At 40.2% G+C, this 14,533-nt stretch overlaps 1 protein-coding gene across 1 annotated transcript in view; it reads right to left on the bottom strand.

Moving 5' to 3' along the window:
- Positions 1-10,933: 10,933 nt before the first annotated feature.
- Positions 10,934-14,533, bottom strand: part of LOC129647802 (aldehyde oxidase 4-like) — a 74,289-nt gene continuing 70,689 nt past the window's right edge. The window contains exons 34-35 of the mRNA XM_055574772.1: positions 12,140-12,307; positions 10,934-10,987 (exon numbers count right to left, since the gene is read on the bottom strand). Of these exons, the coding sequence (XP_055430747.1) occupies positions 10,934-10,987; positions 12,140-12,307 (222 nt within the window). The remainder of the gene's footprint in view (positions 10,988-12,139; positions 12,308-14,533) is intronic.

Raw genomic sequence — 14,533 nt, 5'->3', positions numbered from 1 at the left:
AGTATTGAGCCCTAAGAAACATCGTGCTCCCTAAACTCTGTCTCAGCACTTTCTTTCAGAAAAGTCAACTTGCGATCCCCTGGCTCTGATAGTGTTAAGAATATGGCTAATTTACACCATAGAAAGTATCAAGTGAGGAGGAGTTAAAGATTTTCCCTTGAAAGAAACAATGTAGATATCCAAGCATTCTTTTTTTTTTTTTTTTTTTTTTTTATTAATTTTATTTTATTTTTAAACTTTACATAACTGTATTAGATTTGCCAAATATCAAAATGAATCCGCCACAGGTTTACATGTGTTCCCCATCCTGAACCCTCCTCCCTCCTCCCTCCCCATTCCATCCCTCTGGGTCGTCCCAGTGCACCAACCCCAAGCATCCAGTATCGTGCATCGAACCTGGACTGGCAACTCATTTCATACATGATATTTTACATGTTTCAATGCCATTCTCCCAAATCTTCCCACCCTCTCCCTCTCCCACAGAGTCCATAAGACTGTTCTATACATCAGTGTCTCTTTTGCTGTCTCGTACACAGGGTTATTGTTACCATCTTTCTAAATTCCATATATATGCGTTAGTATACTGTATTGGTGTTTTTCTTTCTGGCTTACTTCACTCTGTATAATAGGCTCCAGTTTCATCCACCTCATTAGAACTGATTCAAATGTATTCTTTTTAATGGCTGAATAATACTCCATTGTGTATATGTACCACAGCTTTCTTATCCATTCATCTGCTGATGGACATCTAGGTTGCTTCCATGTCCTGGCTATTATAAACAGTGCTGCGATGAACATTGGGGTACTCGTGTCTCTTTCCCTTCTGGTTTTCTCAGTGTGTATGCCCAGCAGTGGAATTGCTGGATCATAAGGCATGTCTATTTCCAGTTTTTTAAGGAATCTCCACACTGTTCTCCATAGTGGCTGCACTAGTTTGCATTCCCACCAACAGTGTAAGAGGGTTCCCTTTTCTCCACACCCTCTCCAGCATTTATTACTTGTAGACTTTTGGATTGCAGCCATTCTGACTGGTGTGAAATGGTACCTCATAGTGGTTTTGATTTGCATTTCTCTGATAATGAGTGATGTTGAGCATCTTTTCATGTGTTTGTTAGCCATCTGTATGTCTTCTTTGGAGAAATGTCTATTTAGTTCTTTGGCCCATTTTTTGATTGGGTCATTTATTTTTCTGGAGTTGAGCTGTAGGAGTTGCTTGTATATTCTCGAGATTAGTTGTTTGTCAGTTGCTTCATTTGCTATTATCTTCTCCCATTCTGAAGGCTGTCTTTTCACCTTGCTAATAGTTTCCTTTGATGTGCAGAAGCTTTTAAGGTTAATTAGGTCCCATTTGTTTATTTTTGCTTTTATTTCCAATATTCTGGGAGGTGGGTCATAGAGGATCCTGCTGTGATGTATGTCAGAGAGTGTTTTGCCTATGTTCTCCTCTAGGAGTTTTATAGTTTCTGGTCTTACATTTAGATCTTTAATCCATTTTGAGTTTATTTTTGTGTATGGTGTTAGAAAGTGTTCTAGTTTCATTCTTTTACAAGTGGTTGACCAGAGTTCCCAGCACCACTTGTTAAAGAGATTGTCTTTAATCCATTGTATATTCTTGCCTCCTTTGTCGAAGATAAGGTGTCCATATGTGCGTGGATTTATCTCTGGGCTTTCTATTTTGTTCCATTGATCTATATTTCTGTCTTTGTGCCAGTACCATACTGTCTTGATAACTGTGGCTTTGTAGTAGAGCCTGAAGTCAGGTAGGTTGATTCCTCCAGTTCCATTCTTCTTTCTCAAGATCGCTTTGGCTATTCGAGGTTTTTTGTTTTTCCATACAAATTGTGAAATTATTTGTTCTAGCTCTGTGAAGAATGCTGTTGGTAGCTTGATAGGGATTGCATTGAATCTATAGATTGCTTTGGGTAGTATACTCATTTTCACTACATTGATTCTTCCAATCCATGAACATGGTATATTTCTCCATCTGTTAGTGTCCTCTTTAATTTCTTTCACCAGTGTTTTATAGTTTTCTATATATAGGTCTTTAGATTCTTTAGGTAGATATATTCCTAAGTATTTTATTCTTTCCGTTGCAATGGTGAATGGAATTGTTTCCTTAATTTCTCTTTCTGTTTTCTCATTATTAGTGTATAGGAATGCAAGGGATTTCTGTGTGTTGATTTTATATCCTGCAACTTTACTATAGTCATTGATTAGTTCTAGTAATTTTCTGGTGGAGTCTTTAGGGTTTTCTATGTAGAGGATCATGTCATCTGCAAACAGTGAGAGCTTTACTTCTTCTTTTCCAATTTGGATTCCTTTTATTTCTTTTTCTGCTCTGATTGCTGTGGCCAAAACTTCCAAAACTATGTTGAATAGTAATGGTGAAAGTGGGCACCCTTGTCTTGTTCCTGACTTTAGAGGAAATGCTTTCAATTTTTCACCATTGAGGATAATGTTTGCTGTGGGTTTGACATATATAGCTTTGATTATGTTGAGGTAGGTTCCTTCTATTCCTGCTTTCTGGAGAGTTTTGATCATAAATGGATGTTGAATTTTGTCAAAGGCTTTCTCTGCATCTATTGAGATAATCATATGGTTTTTATTTTTCAATTTGTTAATGTGGTGTATTACATTGATTGATTTGCGGATATTGAAGAATCCTTGCATCCCTGGGATAAAGCCCACTTGGTCATGGTGTATGATCTTTTTAATGTGTTGTTGGATTCTGGTTGCTAGAATTTTGTTAAGGATTTTTGCATCTATGTTCATCAGTGATATTGGCCTGTAGTTTTCTTTTTTTGTGGGATCTTTGTCAGGTTTTGGTATTAGGGTGATGGTGGCCTCATAGAATGAGTTTGGAAGTTTACCATCCTCTGCAATTTTCTGGAAGAGTTTGAGCAGGATAGGTGTTAGCTCTTCTCTAAATTTTTGGTAGAATTCAGCTGTGAAGCCGTCTGGACCTGGGCTTTTGTTTGCTGGAAGATTTTTGATTACAGTTTCAATTTCTGTGCTTGTGATGGGTCTGTTAAGATTTTCTATTTCTTCCTGATCGAGTTTTGGAAAGTTGTACTTTTCTAAGAATTTGTCCATTTCTTCCACGTTGTCCATTTTATTGGCATATAATTGTTGATAGTAGTCTCTTATGATCCTTTGTATTTCTGTGTTGTCTGTTGTGATCTCTCCATTTTCATTTCTAATTTTATTGATTTGATTTTTCTCCCTTTGTTTCTTGATGAGTCTGGCTAATGGTTTGTCAATTTTATTTATCCTTTCAAAGAACCAGCTTTTGGTTTTGTTGATTTTTGCTATGGTCTCTTTTGTTTCTTTTGCATTTATTTCTGCTCTAATTTTTAAGATTTCTTTCCTTCTACTAACCCTGGGGTTCTTCATTTCTTCCTTTTCTAGTTGCTTTAGGTGTAGAGTTAGGTTATTTATTTGACTTTTTTCTTGTTTCTTGAGGTGTGCCTGTATTGCTATGAACTTTCCCCTTAGGACTGCTTTTACCGTGTCCCACAGGTTTTGGGTTGTTGTGTTTTCATTTTCATTCGTTTCTATGCAAATTTTGATTTCTTTTTTGATTTCTTCTGTGATTTGTTGGTTATTCAGCAGCGTGTTGTTCAGCCTCCATATGTTGGATTTTTTAATAGTTTTTCTCCTGTAATTGAGATCTAATCTTACTGCATTGTGGTCAGAAAAGATGCTTGGAATGATCTCTATTTTTTTGAATTTACCAAGGCTAGCTTTATGGCCCAGGATGTGATCTATCCTGGAGAAGGTTCCATGTGCGCTTGAGAAGAAGGTGAAATTCATTGTTTTGGGATGAAATGTCCTATAGATATCAATTAGGTCTAACTGGTCTATTGTATCGTTTAAAGTTTGTGTTTCCTTGTTAATTTTCTGTTTAGTTGATCTATCCATAGGTGTGAGTGGGGTATTAAAGTCTCCCACTATTATTGTGTTATTGTTAATTTCTTCTTTCATACTTGTTAGCATTTGTCTTACATACTGCGGTGCTCCCGTGTTGGGTGCATATATATTTATAATTGTTATATCTTCTTCTTGGATTGATCCTTTGATCATTATGTAGTGACCATCTTTGTCTCTTTTCACAGTCTTTGTTTTAAAGTCTATTTTATCTGATATGAGTATTGCTACTCCTGCTTTCTTTTGGTCCCTATTCGCATGGAAAATCTTTTTCCAGCCCTTCACTTTCAGTCTGTATGTGTCCCCTGTTTTGAGGTGGGTCTCTTGTAGACAACATATGCAGGGGTCTTGTTTTTGTATCCATTCAGCCAGTCTTTGTCTTTTGGTTGGGGCATTCAACCCATTTACGTTTAAGGTAATTACTGATAAGTATGACCCCGTTGCCATTTACTTTGTTGTTTTGGGTTCGAATTTATACACAATTTTTGTGTTTCCTGTCTAGAGAATATCCTTTAGTATTTGTTGGAGAGCTGGTTTGGTGGTGCAGAATTCTCTCAGCTTTTGCTTGTCTGAAAAGCTTTTGATTTCTCCTTCATACTTGAATGAGATCCTTGCTGGGTACAATAATCTGGGCTGTAGATTATTTTCTTTCATCATTTTAAGTATGTCTTGCCATTCCCTCCTGGCTTGAAGAGTTTCTATTGAAAGATCAGCTGTTATCCTTATGGGAATTCCCTTGTGTGTTATTTGTTGTTTTTCCCTTGCTGCTTTTAATATTTGTTCTTTGTGTTTGATCTTTGTTAATTTGATTACTATGTGTCTTGGGGTGTTTCGCCTTGGGTTTATCCTATTTGGGACTCTCTGGGTTTCTTGGACTTGGGTGATTATTTCCTTCCCCATTTTAGGGAAGTTTTCAACTATTATCTCCTCAAGTATTTTCTCATGGTCTTTCTTTTTGTCTTCTTCTTCTGGGACCCCTATGATTCGAATGTTGTAGCGTTTAATATTGTCCTGGAGGTCTCTGAGATTGTCCTCATTTCTTTTAATTCGTTTTTCTTTTATCCTCTCTGATTCATTTATTTCTACCATTCTATCTTCTAATTCACTAATCCTATCTTCTGCCTCTGTTATTCTACTATTTGTTGCCTCCAGAGTGTTTTTAATTTCACTTATTGCATTATTCATTATATATTGACTCTTTTTTATTTCTTCTAAGTCCTTGTTAAACCTTTCTTGCATCTTCTCAATCCTTGCCTCCAGGCTATTTATCTGTGATTCCATTTTAATTTCAAGATTTTGGATCAATTTCACTATCATTATTCGGAATTCTTTATCAGGTAGATTCCCTATCTCTTCCTCTTTTGTTTGGTTTGGTGGGCATTTATCCTGTTCCTTTATCTGCTGGCTATTCCTCTGTCTCTTCATCTTGTTTAAATTGCTGAGTTTGCGGTGTCCTTTCTGTATTCTGGCAGTTTGTGGAGTTCTCTTTATTGTGGCGTTTCCTCGCTGTGTGTGGGTTTGTACAGGTGGCTTGTCAAGGTTTCCTGGTTAGGGAAGCTTGTGTCGATGTTCTGGTTGATGGAGCTGTATTTCTTCTCTCTGGAGTGTAATGAAATGTCCAGTAATGAGTTATGAGATGTCTATGGTTTTGGGGTGACTTTGGGCAGCCTGTATCTTGAAGCTCAGGGCTGTGTTCCTTTGTTGCTGGAGAATTTGCTTGTTATGTCTTTCCCTGGAACTTGTTGGCCCTTGTGTGGTGCTTGGTTTCAGTGTCGGTATGGAGGCGTTTGATGAGCTCCTGTCAATTAATGTTCCTTGGAGTCAGGAGTTCCCTGGAGTCAGGGATTGGACTTAAGCCTCCTACTTCCAGTTATCGGTCTTAATTTTACAGTAGTTTCAAAACTTCTCCTTCTATACAGCACTACTGATAAAACATCTACGTTAAAGATGAAAAGTTTCTCTACTGTGAGGGTCACTCAGAGAGGTTCACAGCGTTACATGGAGAAGAGAAGAGGGAGGAGGGAGTTAGAGGTGACCCAAATGAGATGAGGTGGAATCAATAGTGGAGAGAGTGGGCTAGCCAGTAGTCACTTCCTTATGTGCACTCCACAACTGGACCACTCAGAGATGTTCACGGAGTTATACAGGGAAGAGAAGAAGGAGGCAGGAGACAGAGGTGGCCAGAAGGATAAAAGGGGGAAATGAAAAGGCGGGAGACAGATCCAGCCAGTAATCAGTTCCTTAAGTGTTCTCCACCGTCTGGAACACACAGAAATTCACAGAGTTGGGTAGAGTAGAGAGGGGTTAGGGAGGAGATACAGGTGACCTGGTGGAGAAAATGGAGAGTCCAAAGGGAGAGAGAGCAGTCAAGCCAGTAATCTCGTTCCCTAGTGAAAAATGGGTCCTGAAGATTGGGTTCTTAAAGGTACAAAATTGGTAACAAATACATAAAAACAAAAATTAGAAATTAGAGTAGAGTTTGGAATTTCAAAAATGCGATGTTAATGAAAAGGAGAAGGAAAAGAAAGAGAGAAAAAACGAACAAAGAAAAACAAACAAGGTCGTGAAAGTAATAAACTACAGGTACAAAATTGATAACTAATACCAAACAGCAAAAATTAAAAATCCAGAGTAGAGTTTGGAATTTCAAAAATACAACGTTAAAAAAAAAAAAAAAAGAAGAAGAAGAAAAATAAAGAGAGAAAACAAACAAACCAACAAAAACAATGTCGCAAAAATTATAAAGAAAATACAGGTACAAAATTGATATCAAATACCAAAAAGCATAAATTAAAAATCTTGAGTAGAGTTTGGAATTGCAGATATACGATGTTATATAAAAGAAGAAGAGAAAGAAACAGAGGAAAAAAAAAAAAAAAGTCACAGCAATTATGAAAAAAACTATAGGTACAAAATTGATAACATATATCAAAAGGCTAAAATTAAAAATCTAGAGTAGAGTTTGGAATTTCAAAAATGCAATGTTAAAGAAAAGAAGAAAAAGAAAAAAGAAAAAAAAAAACAAAAACCACGGTCAAAAAATTATAAAATATATATATGAAGTTTGCTGAAGAAGAAAAAAAAAAAAAATAGGGTCTTTTTTTTTTTTTTTTTTTGCAAAGTAATAGTTATAAAAGTGAAAATTAAAGGACAATAGAGGACTTAAAAAAATTTTTTTTTAATTAAAAAAAAAGAAAGAAAGAAAGATTGATCGTAAAAATAGTAAAAATATATCTAGGTCTTTCTCTGGTTTTGTTGTGAGTATTGTGGGTTCAGTTCATTTTTGGCAGTTCCTTAGTCCGACTTCTATTTCTCAAGATCTATAGGCCCCTTCCTATGTAATCCGTAGTAACCACAGGGTTTTAATCTATGGCCTGTAGCTTCCAAGGCGTTTCCCTCTGTTATAGCTTCTTCTGTTTGCTGGTCTCTTCAGTGTCTGGTTCCCACCCTGACACAAAGGGGACGGTGGAGGACCCTATTTTTTTTTTTTTTTTTTTTTTTTTAATTTAGGCTCACTTGTTCAGCCGCGCTGTGGGGAGGGAGGGAGGGATGCTGCAAACAGATAACACTGGCGTGCGCTCGAAGTGCCTCGGCCACACTGGGTCTGCCCCCGCTCACGGCGCGTGTAACCTCCCTGCCCACACTGCTTGGGCTCTAGGTTGTTCCGCCGGGAACAATCAGAGGCCGGCCCTGGACTGAGCTCCCAGGTCCAAGCCGCTCAGGTTCAGGCACTCGGGTAGTCCTCAGAGGCGCAGACTCGGTTGGGCCTGCGTTTTGTGTTCTTCCCAGGTCGAGCAGCTCAGGCGATGAGGTGCTTGGCGGGCGCCAATGCTGCGACTTATCGCCTCCCCGCCACTCGGTTATCTGGGTGTAAAACCGGCACACCTTCTCAGGCAGATGTTGACCGTCCAGACCCCCAAGAAGTTTTAGTTAGCAAAGAAGCCTGCTTACAGTTTTATAGATAGTGTCTCTCTGGGGCTGCGATTGCCCCCTTCCGGCTCTGGTTGCCTGTCACCGGAGGGGGAGGTCTGCAGCCGGCTATCTCTGTTCAGTCCTTTGTTCTGTGCGCGGGCCTGGTGGTGTCTTAGGTTAGGGCTGGCTTTTCGCGTGGTAGATATCCCACAGTCTGGTTTGCTAGCCCAAATTATTTCGCTCAGATAGCGCTCAGGACATTCGCCCGATTCTTACTCTAAGGGACACAGCCCGTGCCGCACTTCCCTGCCCAGCCCCCGCTTGCTAATGCCGTGTGCAGGCGTCTGCGCTGCTTCTCCGCTGGGGGAGTTCCCGTAGGGCTCACAATCCGCGATTTTTAATTGTTTATTTTTTTTTTCCTCTCCCTTTTATGTTGCCCTCTGTGCTTCCAAAGCTCGGCACAGATTCGGCAGTGAGAGGGTTTCCTGGTGTTTGGAAACTTCTCTCTTTTTAAGACTCCCTTCCCGGGACGGAACTCCGTCCCTCCCTCTTTTGTCTCTTTTTTTGTCTTTTATATTTTTTCCTACCTCCTTTCGAAGAGTTGGGCTGCTTTTCTGGGTGCCTGATGTCCTCTGCCGGCATTCGGAAGTTGTTTTGTGGAATTTACTCGATGTTTAAATGCTCTTTTGATGAATTTGTGGGGGAGAAAGTGTTCTCCCCGTCCTACTCCTCCGCCATCTTGGCTCCTCCCCTCCTCCAAGCATTCTTATATCCAAGCATTTACTCTCTCCCTCTTTTTGACCTCCCCCATTTCTAAAAGCCAAGATCATGCCCGGTGCTGCAGGGTCAAGATACTGAAATGAAATCCCTCCCAGCCACTATTCACTCAACTCCATTTCTCTAGTATTTTGTAAGGTTGCACAAAACTGTTCTATCATAAACTTTTGGTCCAGGAGAAGTAAGACAGTTGGGCCCTGTGTGTCTTTTAAGTTGAAAGGAAAAAGGCAACAAGCATAGTACCTGCCACATAATATTATTTCTGTTCTGACAAACTTTTATTGAGCTTACAGTTAAGCAGTAGTAAAGGTAAGTTTCTATGAGTGAAAAGCACTAGCAGCTTTGCCCAGAATTAATAATGATCATGTACTCTATCACTCAAAGTATGCTTGACTGCTTACTGAGTCCTCTGGCTGAAAGCTTGTATTTTACACTTCTCATACAACTATCACTGTAATAACATCTAAAATTAGACACACAATAACAGATATTTATCTAAATTAGTAGCATAGATTGTTTACAAGATAATATCAACTGTCAAATTTTAAAGGCATTAATATAGCAATCTTATATTTGAAATTTGCTATCCATTAAACTGTATTTATAAATTCTTCCTCCCCAACTCCAATTTTTCTACTTAACTAAATACTACTGAAGTGATCAGATTTATTTTGTAAAAATCCAGTTTCTGTTATCAAAAGTCTTGTTCACACAGTCTAGGAAGTATAGCACTCTTAAAATTATGTTTGTGATGAATGTGTCTTTCCTATTTTACTGCTAGAAAAATATATCAGCCACTTTATTTTTACTGTTCTGCCTGGTACAATGAGTTTTTGTGGGCTGGGTTCCAGGTAATTTAGATTACTAGGTGAATTAAAAGACAGTTAAAAACACATGTACACACACAGCCCTACTCCTCACAGAATAAGAGGCTGACTGGTGAGCCTTTCCTTTCTATTTGCCAACCTTCTCTTCTTCCAGTCTAGTTTTACACACACACAAAGAGTTGCTACAAACCTATTCTTCCACCACAAAATTACTATTAATAAATGCAGAGCTTTTCTTTTATTGGAATATAATTGCTTTACAATGTTGTGTTGGTTTCTGTTGTACAGCAAGGTGAATCAGCTTTATGTATATGTATATCCTGTCCCTCTTAGCCTCCCTCCCAGCACCCCCATCCCATCCCTCTAGGTCACCACAGAGCATTGAGTTGAGCTCCGTGTGCTATATGGAGCTTCCCACTAGCTAGCTATTTTACACATGATACTGTATATAGGTCAATGCTACTGTCTCAATTCATCCCACCCTCTCCTTCCCTCCATGTCCATTCTCTACGTAAACGCAGAGCTTTAATACCTAACACACAGATCCCAACAAATGATTTAGTTTATTCGTGTTTTCAAACTTCAAAGGAGACTGAACATCTTCTCTGGCATAAGACTATATTTCCTCAGGAAAATGCAATGTAAAATAGCTAAGAAATAACTGAAAGAGAACCCTGAGGATTTTGTGGCCCTTTGATGGCAAAAGGAAGGGGGCTCTGATTTCACCTTTTAGACACTAAGCCAAAAGAAGGGACACCAGGGTGATCTGAGAGAGCCGTTTTCCTCTGTGCTGTTTCCCAGATAAGGAAGACATGGTGCCATGTGCGTGGCTCATGGCAGACAAGGACCTGCTGGAGGCTCTGGATGGTTTGCCTCTCTGAGCCCCATCTACATGGGCTGCATGGGAGGAATGGCAGAAACCAAGGATTGTGCTGGGCTTTCAAGTTGGAGATCATGAGCAGGTTTCAAGCATCTCTTCCAACTCTGCCTTCAGAGACCTCTTGTCTGTGGTTTGGAGTTGGCTGACGTGGGGTATTTACAACATGGAAATTGGCAAATAAAACAAATCATTGATTTTTTGAGAGGAACTGGCTACTACCAGCACACCATTGGCTTTGGGGAATCCCAAGAGTTTTGGAGGTGAATGATTTTGGGGGTGAGCAAACTTGTGTAGAACAAAGTACGAGCAGTCTCTATTGAGTTGTTGGGTAATGAAAACTCCACCACTGTTGAAAATTCTCATGCTGTCGATATTCATGATAATACAGATGAAAAGAAGAATTTTTGACTCTAAACTTCCTTATACATTTTGGTGAAAATGTGAATCCTAAAACATAATCATACAGTGGTCTAAACCACAGAGAATAATGAAAAGATGCTAAAATTACCCTCGAAAATTTGGGGGCCAACCTACATTTTGCTTGGGTTTGAAAAATTTAAGGTCAAACATGTATTCTTGCAATTTTTGAGGAAAAGACGTTTTCTGAGGATTAAGACACGTGGATGGACCAAGGTGTAAATGTCGATGGATCATCTCTGGGAATCTAAAGAAGATCAAAAGAAAAAATTATTAATAAAATATTGTTATATGAAATAAGTTGTAATTCAGAAGACAAATTTTTTTTAAAAAAAGAAAAGTTAATATCCATTTTATTCTTATCAAAATTAGATAATTTTCATATTTCTTTCAATCCTTGAGTTTTAAATCTCCTTATTCTCATATACTTCTTATGTTTGGGATAAGATGCATCTTATTCAGAAGCCCTGGAATTTCAAAGGCATAAAGTGCAATCTAATTCTTAAAAAGTTTTTAATTGGAGGATAATTGCTTTACAATGTTGTGTTTGTTTTTGCTGGATAGCAACATGAATCAGCTGTAAGTACGCATGTATCTCCTCCCTCTTGAGGCAATCTAATTTTACACCAGAGACTCATTTAGGGCTGCAGTAAGCAGTTCAGTATAGAAACAGTCTCTGATGATAGTTCTAGATGTATTTTTAGCAGCTGGAAAATGGACCTATGACCTATTAGTGTGTGATTATAGGGCATATCGAAGCGTGCCCAGTGACTTGACGTGCATGCCTGCTAAGTCACTTCAGTCGTGTCTCACTCTTTGCGACCCTATGGACTGTAACTCGCTAGTCTCTGTCCATGGGATTCTCCAGGCAAGAATACTGGCGTGTTGCCATGCCCTCCTCCAGGGGATCTTCCCAACCCAGGGACTGAACCCGTGTCTCTTGAGTCTCTTGCATTGGCAGGCAGGTTCTTCACCACTAGTGCCACCTGGGAAGCCCTGTGACTTGAGAGTTTCATTTAAATTATTTTTATTAGTTTGCTCAACAGATATTTTCAGAATAATTGACCAGATCTGATGTCTATTTAATCTAATTTAGTTACTGAGGTAATGAAAATAGCATGTCAATTTCATCTTACAAAATGTTTAAAGTAACCTAGCATGTCCATTTGATATAAGCACTGGTTATTTGGGATCTGAAACTTTAAATCATCATTTGAAGAGTGTCGCTCACTTTGCAGTTGGAAGCATATAAGAAGTAGTAAGTGAAGCCAGAATGGGAATTTTCAATGGAAAAGATGAACTTGCCCTGTAATTTTACATGGTTGTCAGATCCATACAAAGAACCTGAAAGTTCATATAAGGGGTGATTCTAACAGGGAGCTCTCCTCACCAGCCATACCATGTCAGTGAACTGATCCACACAAGTCATTCTAATCAACTCAGGGGTTGCTGGGCTATTCAGGGTGAAAGTCTTGGTCAGCCCCCTCTCTCTGCGGGCAGCAGCCACGGCATCATATATGGCGAACAACACGGAGGATCCCAGGAACATTCCAGCCTCCCCTAACCCCTGAGAAGGAGGGTAAAAGGCTATCAGAATTGCATGGTTCTTTTAGGACTAATTTATGTACACACACACACACACACACACACACACACACACACACACTCACTCCTCCTGACTTTACAACCCTCTGAACGTATTGCATCAGAATTACCAGAATCGAATTCCCACCCTACCCCCCTGCTTCCCACCCTCCCCACTCCTGCCATCACTCCCCCACCTGCTGATTTGTGTGTGGGGGGTCCTCCTCAGAGTGGCTCCTGGAAATGTCCCAGGGGCATCAGGACAGTGGACAGCTAAAATCTGTCTCTCTCTCTGCCCCCCCACCGCAACTCCCCCCACCCAGGTAAAGTTCTGGAGACAGAAGCCCTCAGGGCCCTCTAGGATACTCCAACTGCAGCTCCAGAGTATTTTCACTGAACTCAAGACCACAACAAAACAACAATAATATTTGTGGCTGAGCTTGAAAGACAGTGAGATGGTTGCCCCTGGAGGGTGGACTGTGGAAGTCTTTGTATGTGTTAACTTCCTTGACTGTGTGTTGGGTGCTTTTGAACGAACGATGTGGTGGCATTATTTGCTGAATAATTCAGCAATGCTTCTTTTTACTAATTTTTCCTCTTTCTTTCTTCAGCGTGTTCTGGTCCTTGGTCTGTGTCCAGGGCCTTAGTGGAGAGATGGGTCCAAGGGCCCAAGCAGATAAAGGCTATCCCAGTCTGTGGTGTTCTCTCTGAAGCAAATGTAGGGGAGAGAGGGAGAGGAGGAGCTGGCAGAAGGAGGGTTTTCCTCTGAGGAGAGGGGACGCAGGGAGAGGAGGCAGTAGACCGGGCAGAGAGGTGGCTAGGTCCTGAGGGCCCGGGCTGTGCCCTGTGTCAGGATGGTCTTTAGCAATGTCCCTGGTCAATGTCTGGCGAAGTGGAGGTAGAGATCATTTGGACAGGAAGTCTCACCTTCCTCCCAACCTGACCTACTCCTAATAAAGAAAGGGAATTCCTCTGAAAGCCTGAGGTTAAAGTTGCCATCTGTCTGGCCAGATGTGGTCAGAGAAGAGAACTTCCATTGGAGAAGTTGTGTGTTTTCCACACGTGTTTGAGGACCTTGCCCTAAGTCTTTATGAGCCAGTGAGAGCTCGTTGGCTCTATGGAGCCTGGGGTCAACACCTCCTGTATTTGTGGCATTAACACCTCAGAGTAAACTGTCAGTGAGAAGCTTGTGTGGAAGTTTATCCTGACTTGGGGAGAGAGAGGGGAGAGGCAGTGTAGATAAGAAAGACTTGAGTCTGGAGGGCATGGGAAGGTTGCAGAAAAGAAGGTCCAGGGCCAGTGAAATATGTCTACTTCAGTTTAATCTTATGGTGGCATTTAGCCTAATGACCCAAGATGTCTGCTTACTCCTTGGCCCTTCTTGTCTGATTCAAACTCATTTCATAATCTCTTCTGAGAGCAACTGAACAACAGCCCAAGAGTGAAGACTCTACTTGGGCTTCTGAAGTCAGTGAATGTTTGCCTTTTTTTCCCTTCTTCTTTTGGGATTTGCAATTGCAGGGGTTAAGTGAATTCACGGGACTGCTTATATTTCTTTTTCTAAAAAAATTATTTTTATTTATTTGGCTGTGCTGGACCTTAGTCGTGGTACACAGGATCTTTAGTTGTAGCATGTGAATCCTCCCAGTTGCTGCATGGGGGATCTGGTTCCCTGACCAGGGGTCAAACCCCGACCCTCTGCATTGGGAACACAGAGTCTTAGCCACTAGCCCACCAGGGAAGTCCCTATTTTACTATTTATTGACAGAGTAGGTTGTTATGGGATGAATTGTGCCTCCTCAAATTCAGATGCTGAAGTCTTAACCCTGACTACCTCAGACTGTGACCATATTTGGAGATAAGGTCTTTAGAGAGATAATTAAGTTTAAGATAATTAAATTTAAGATAATTAGGTTTAAGATAATTAAGGAATGAGGTTTTTAGGGTAGACCCCAATCCAGTATGACTGGTGTCCTTTTAAGAAAAAAAATGTTATGACACAGAGACACATTTAGTATATGATAAACCCATGATCATATAAAGGCACAGGGAGAAGGTGTACATCTGCCAGCCAAATAGAGGCTTCAAAAGAAATTACATCTTCATCTTGGACCCCAACGTCCAGAACCGTGAGAAAATGTTATCTCCCTTGTTTAAGCAACCCAGTCTGTAGTGTTTTTTTAAGGCAGCCCTAACAAACTCACATAGA

The sequence above is a fragment of the Bubalus kerabau genome, chromosome 3 (genome assembly GCF_029407905.1).
Source record: "Bubalus kerabau isolate K-KA32 ecotype Philippines breed swamp buffalo chromosome 3, PCC_UOA_SB_1v2, whole genome shotgun sequence".
NCBI lineage: Eukaryota > Metazoa > Chordata > Mammalia > Artiodactyla > Bovidae > Bubalus > Bubalus kerabau.
Note: the sequence above shows the minus strand (reverse complement) of the source record. Positions and strands in the feature narration are given on the sequence as shown.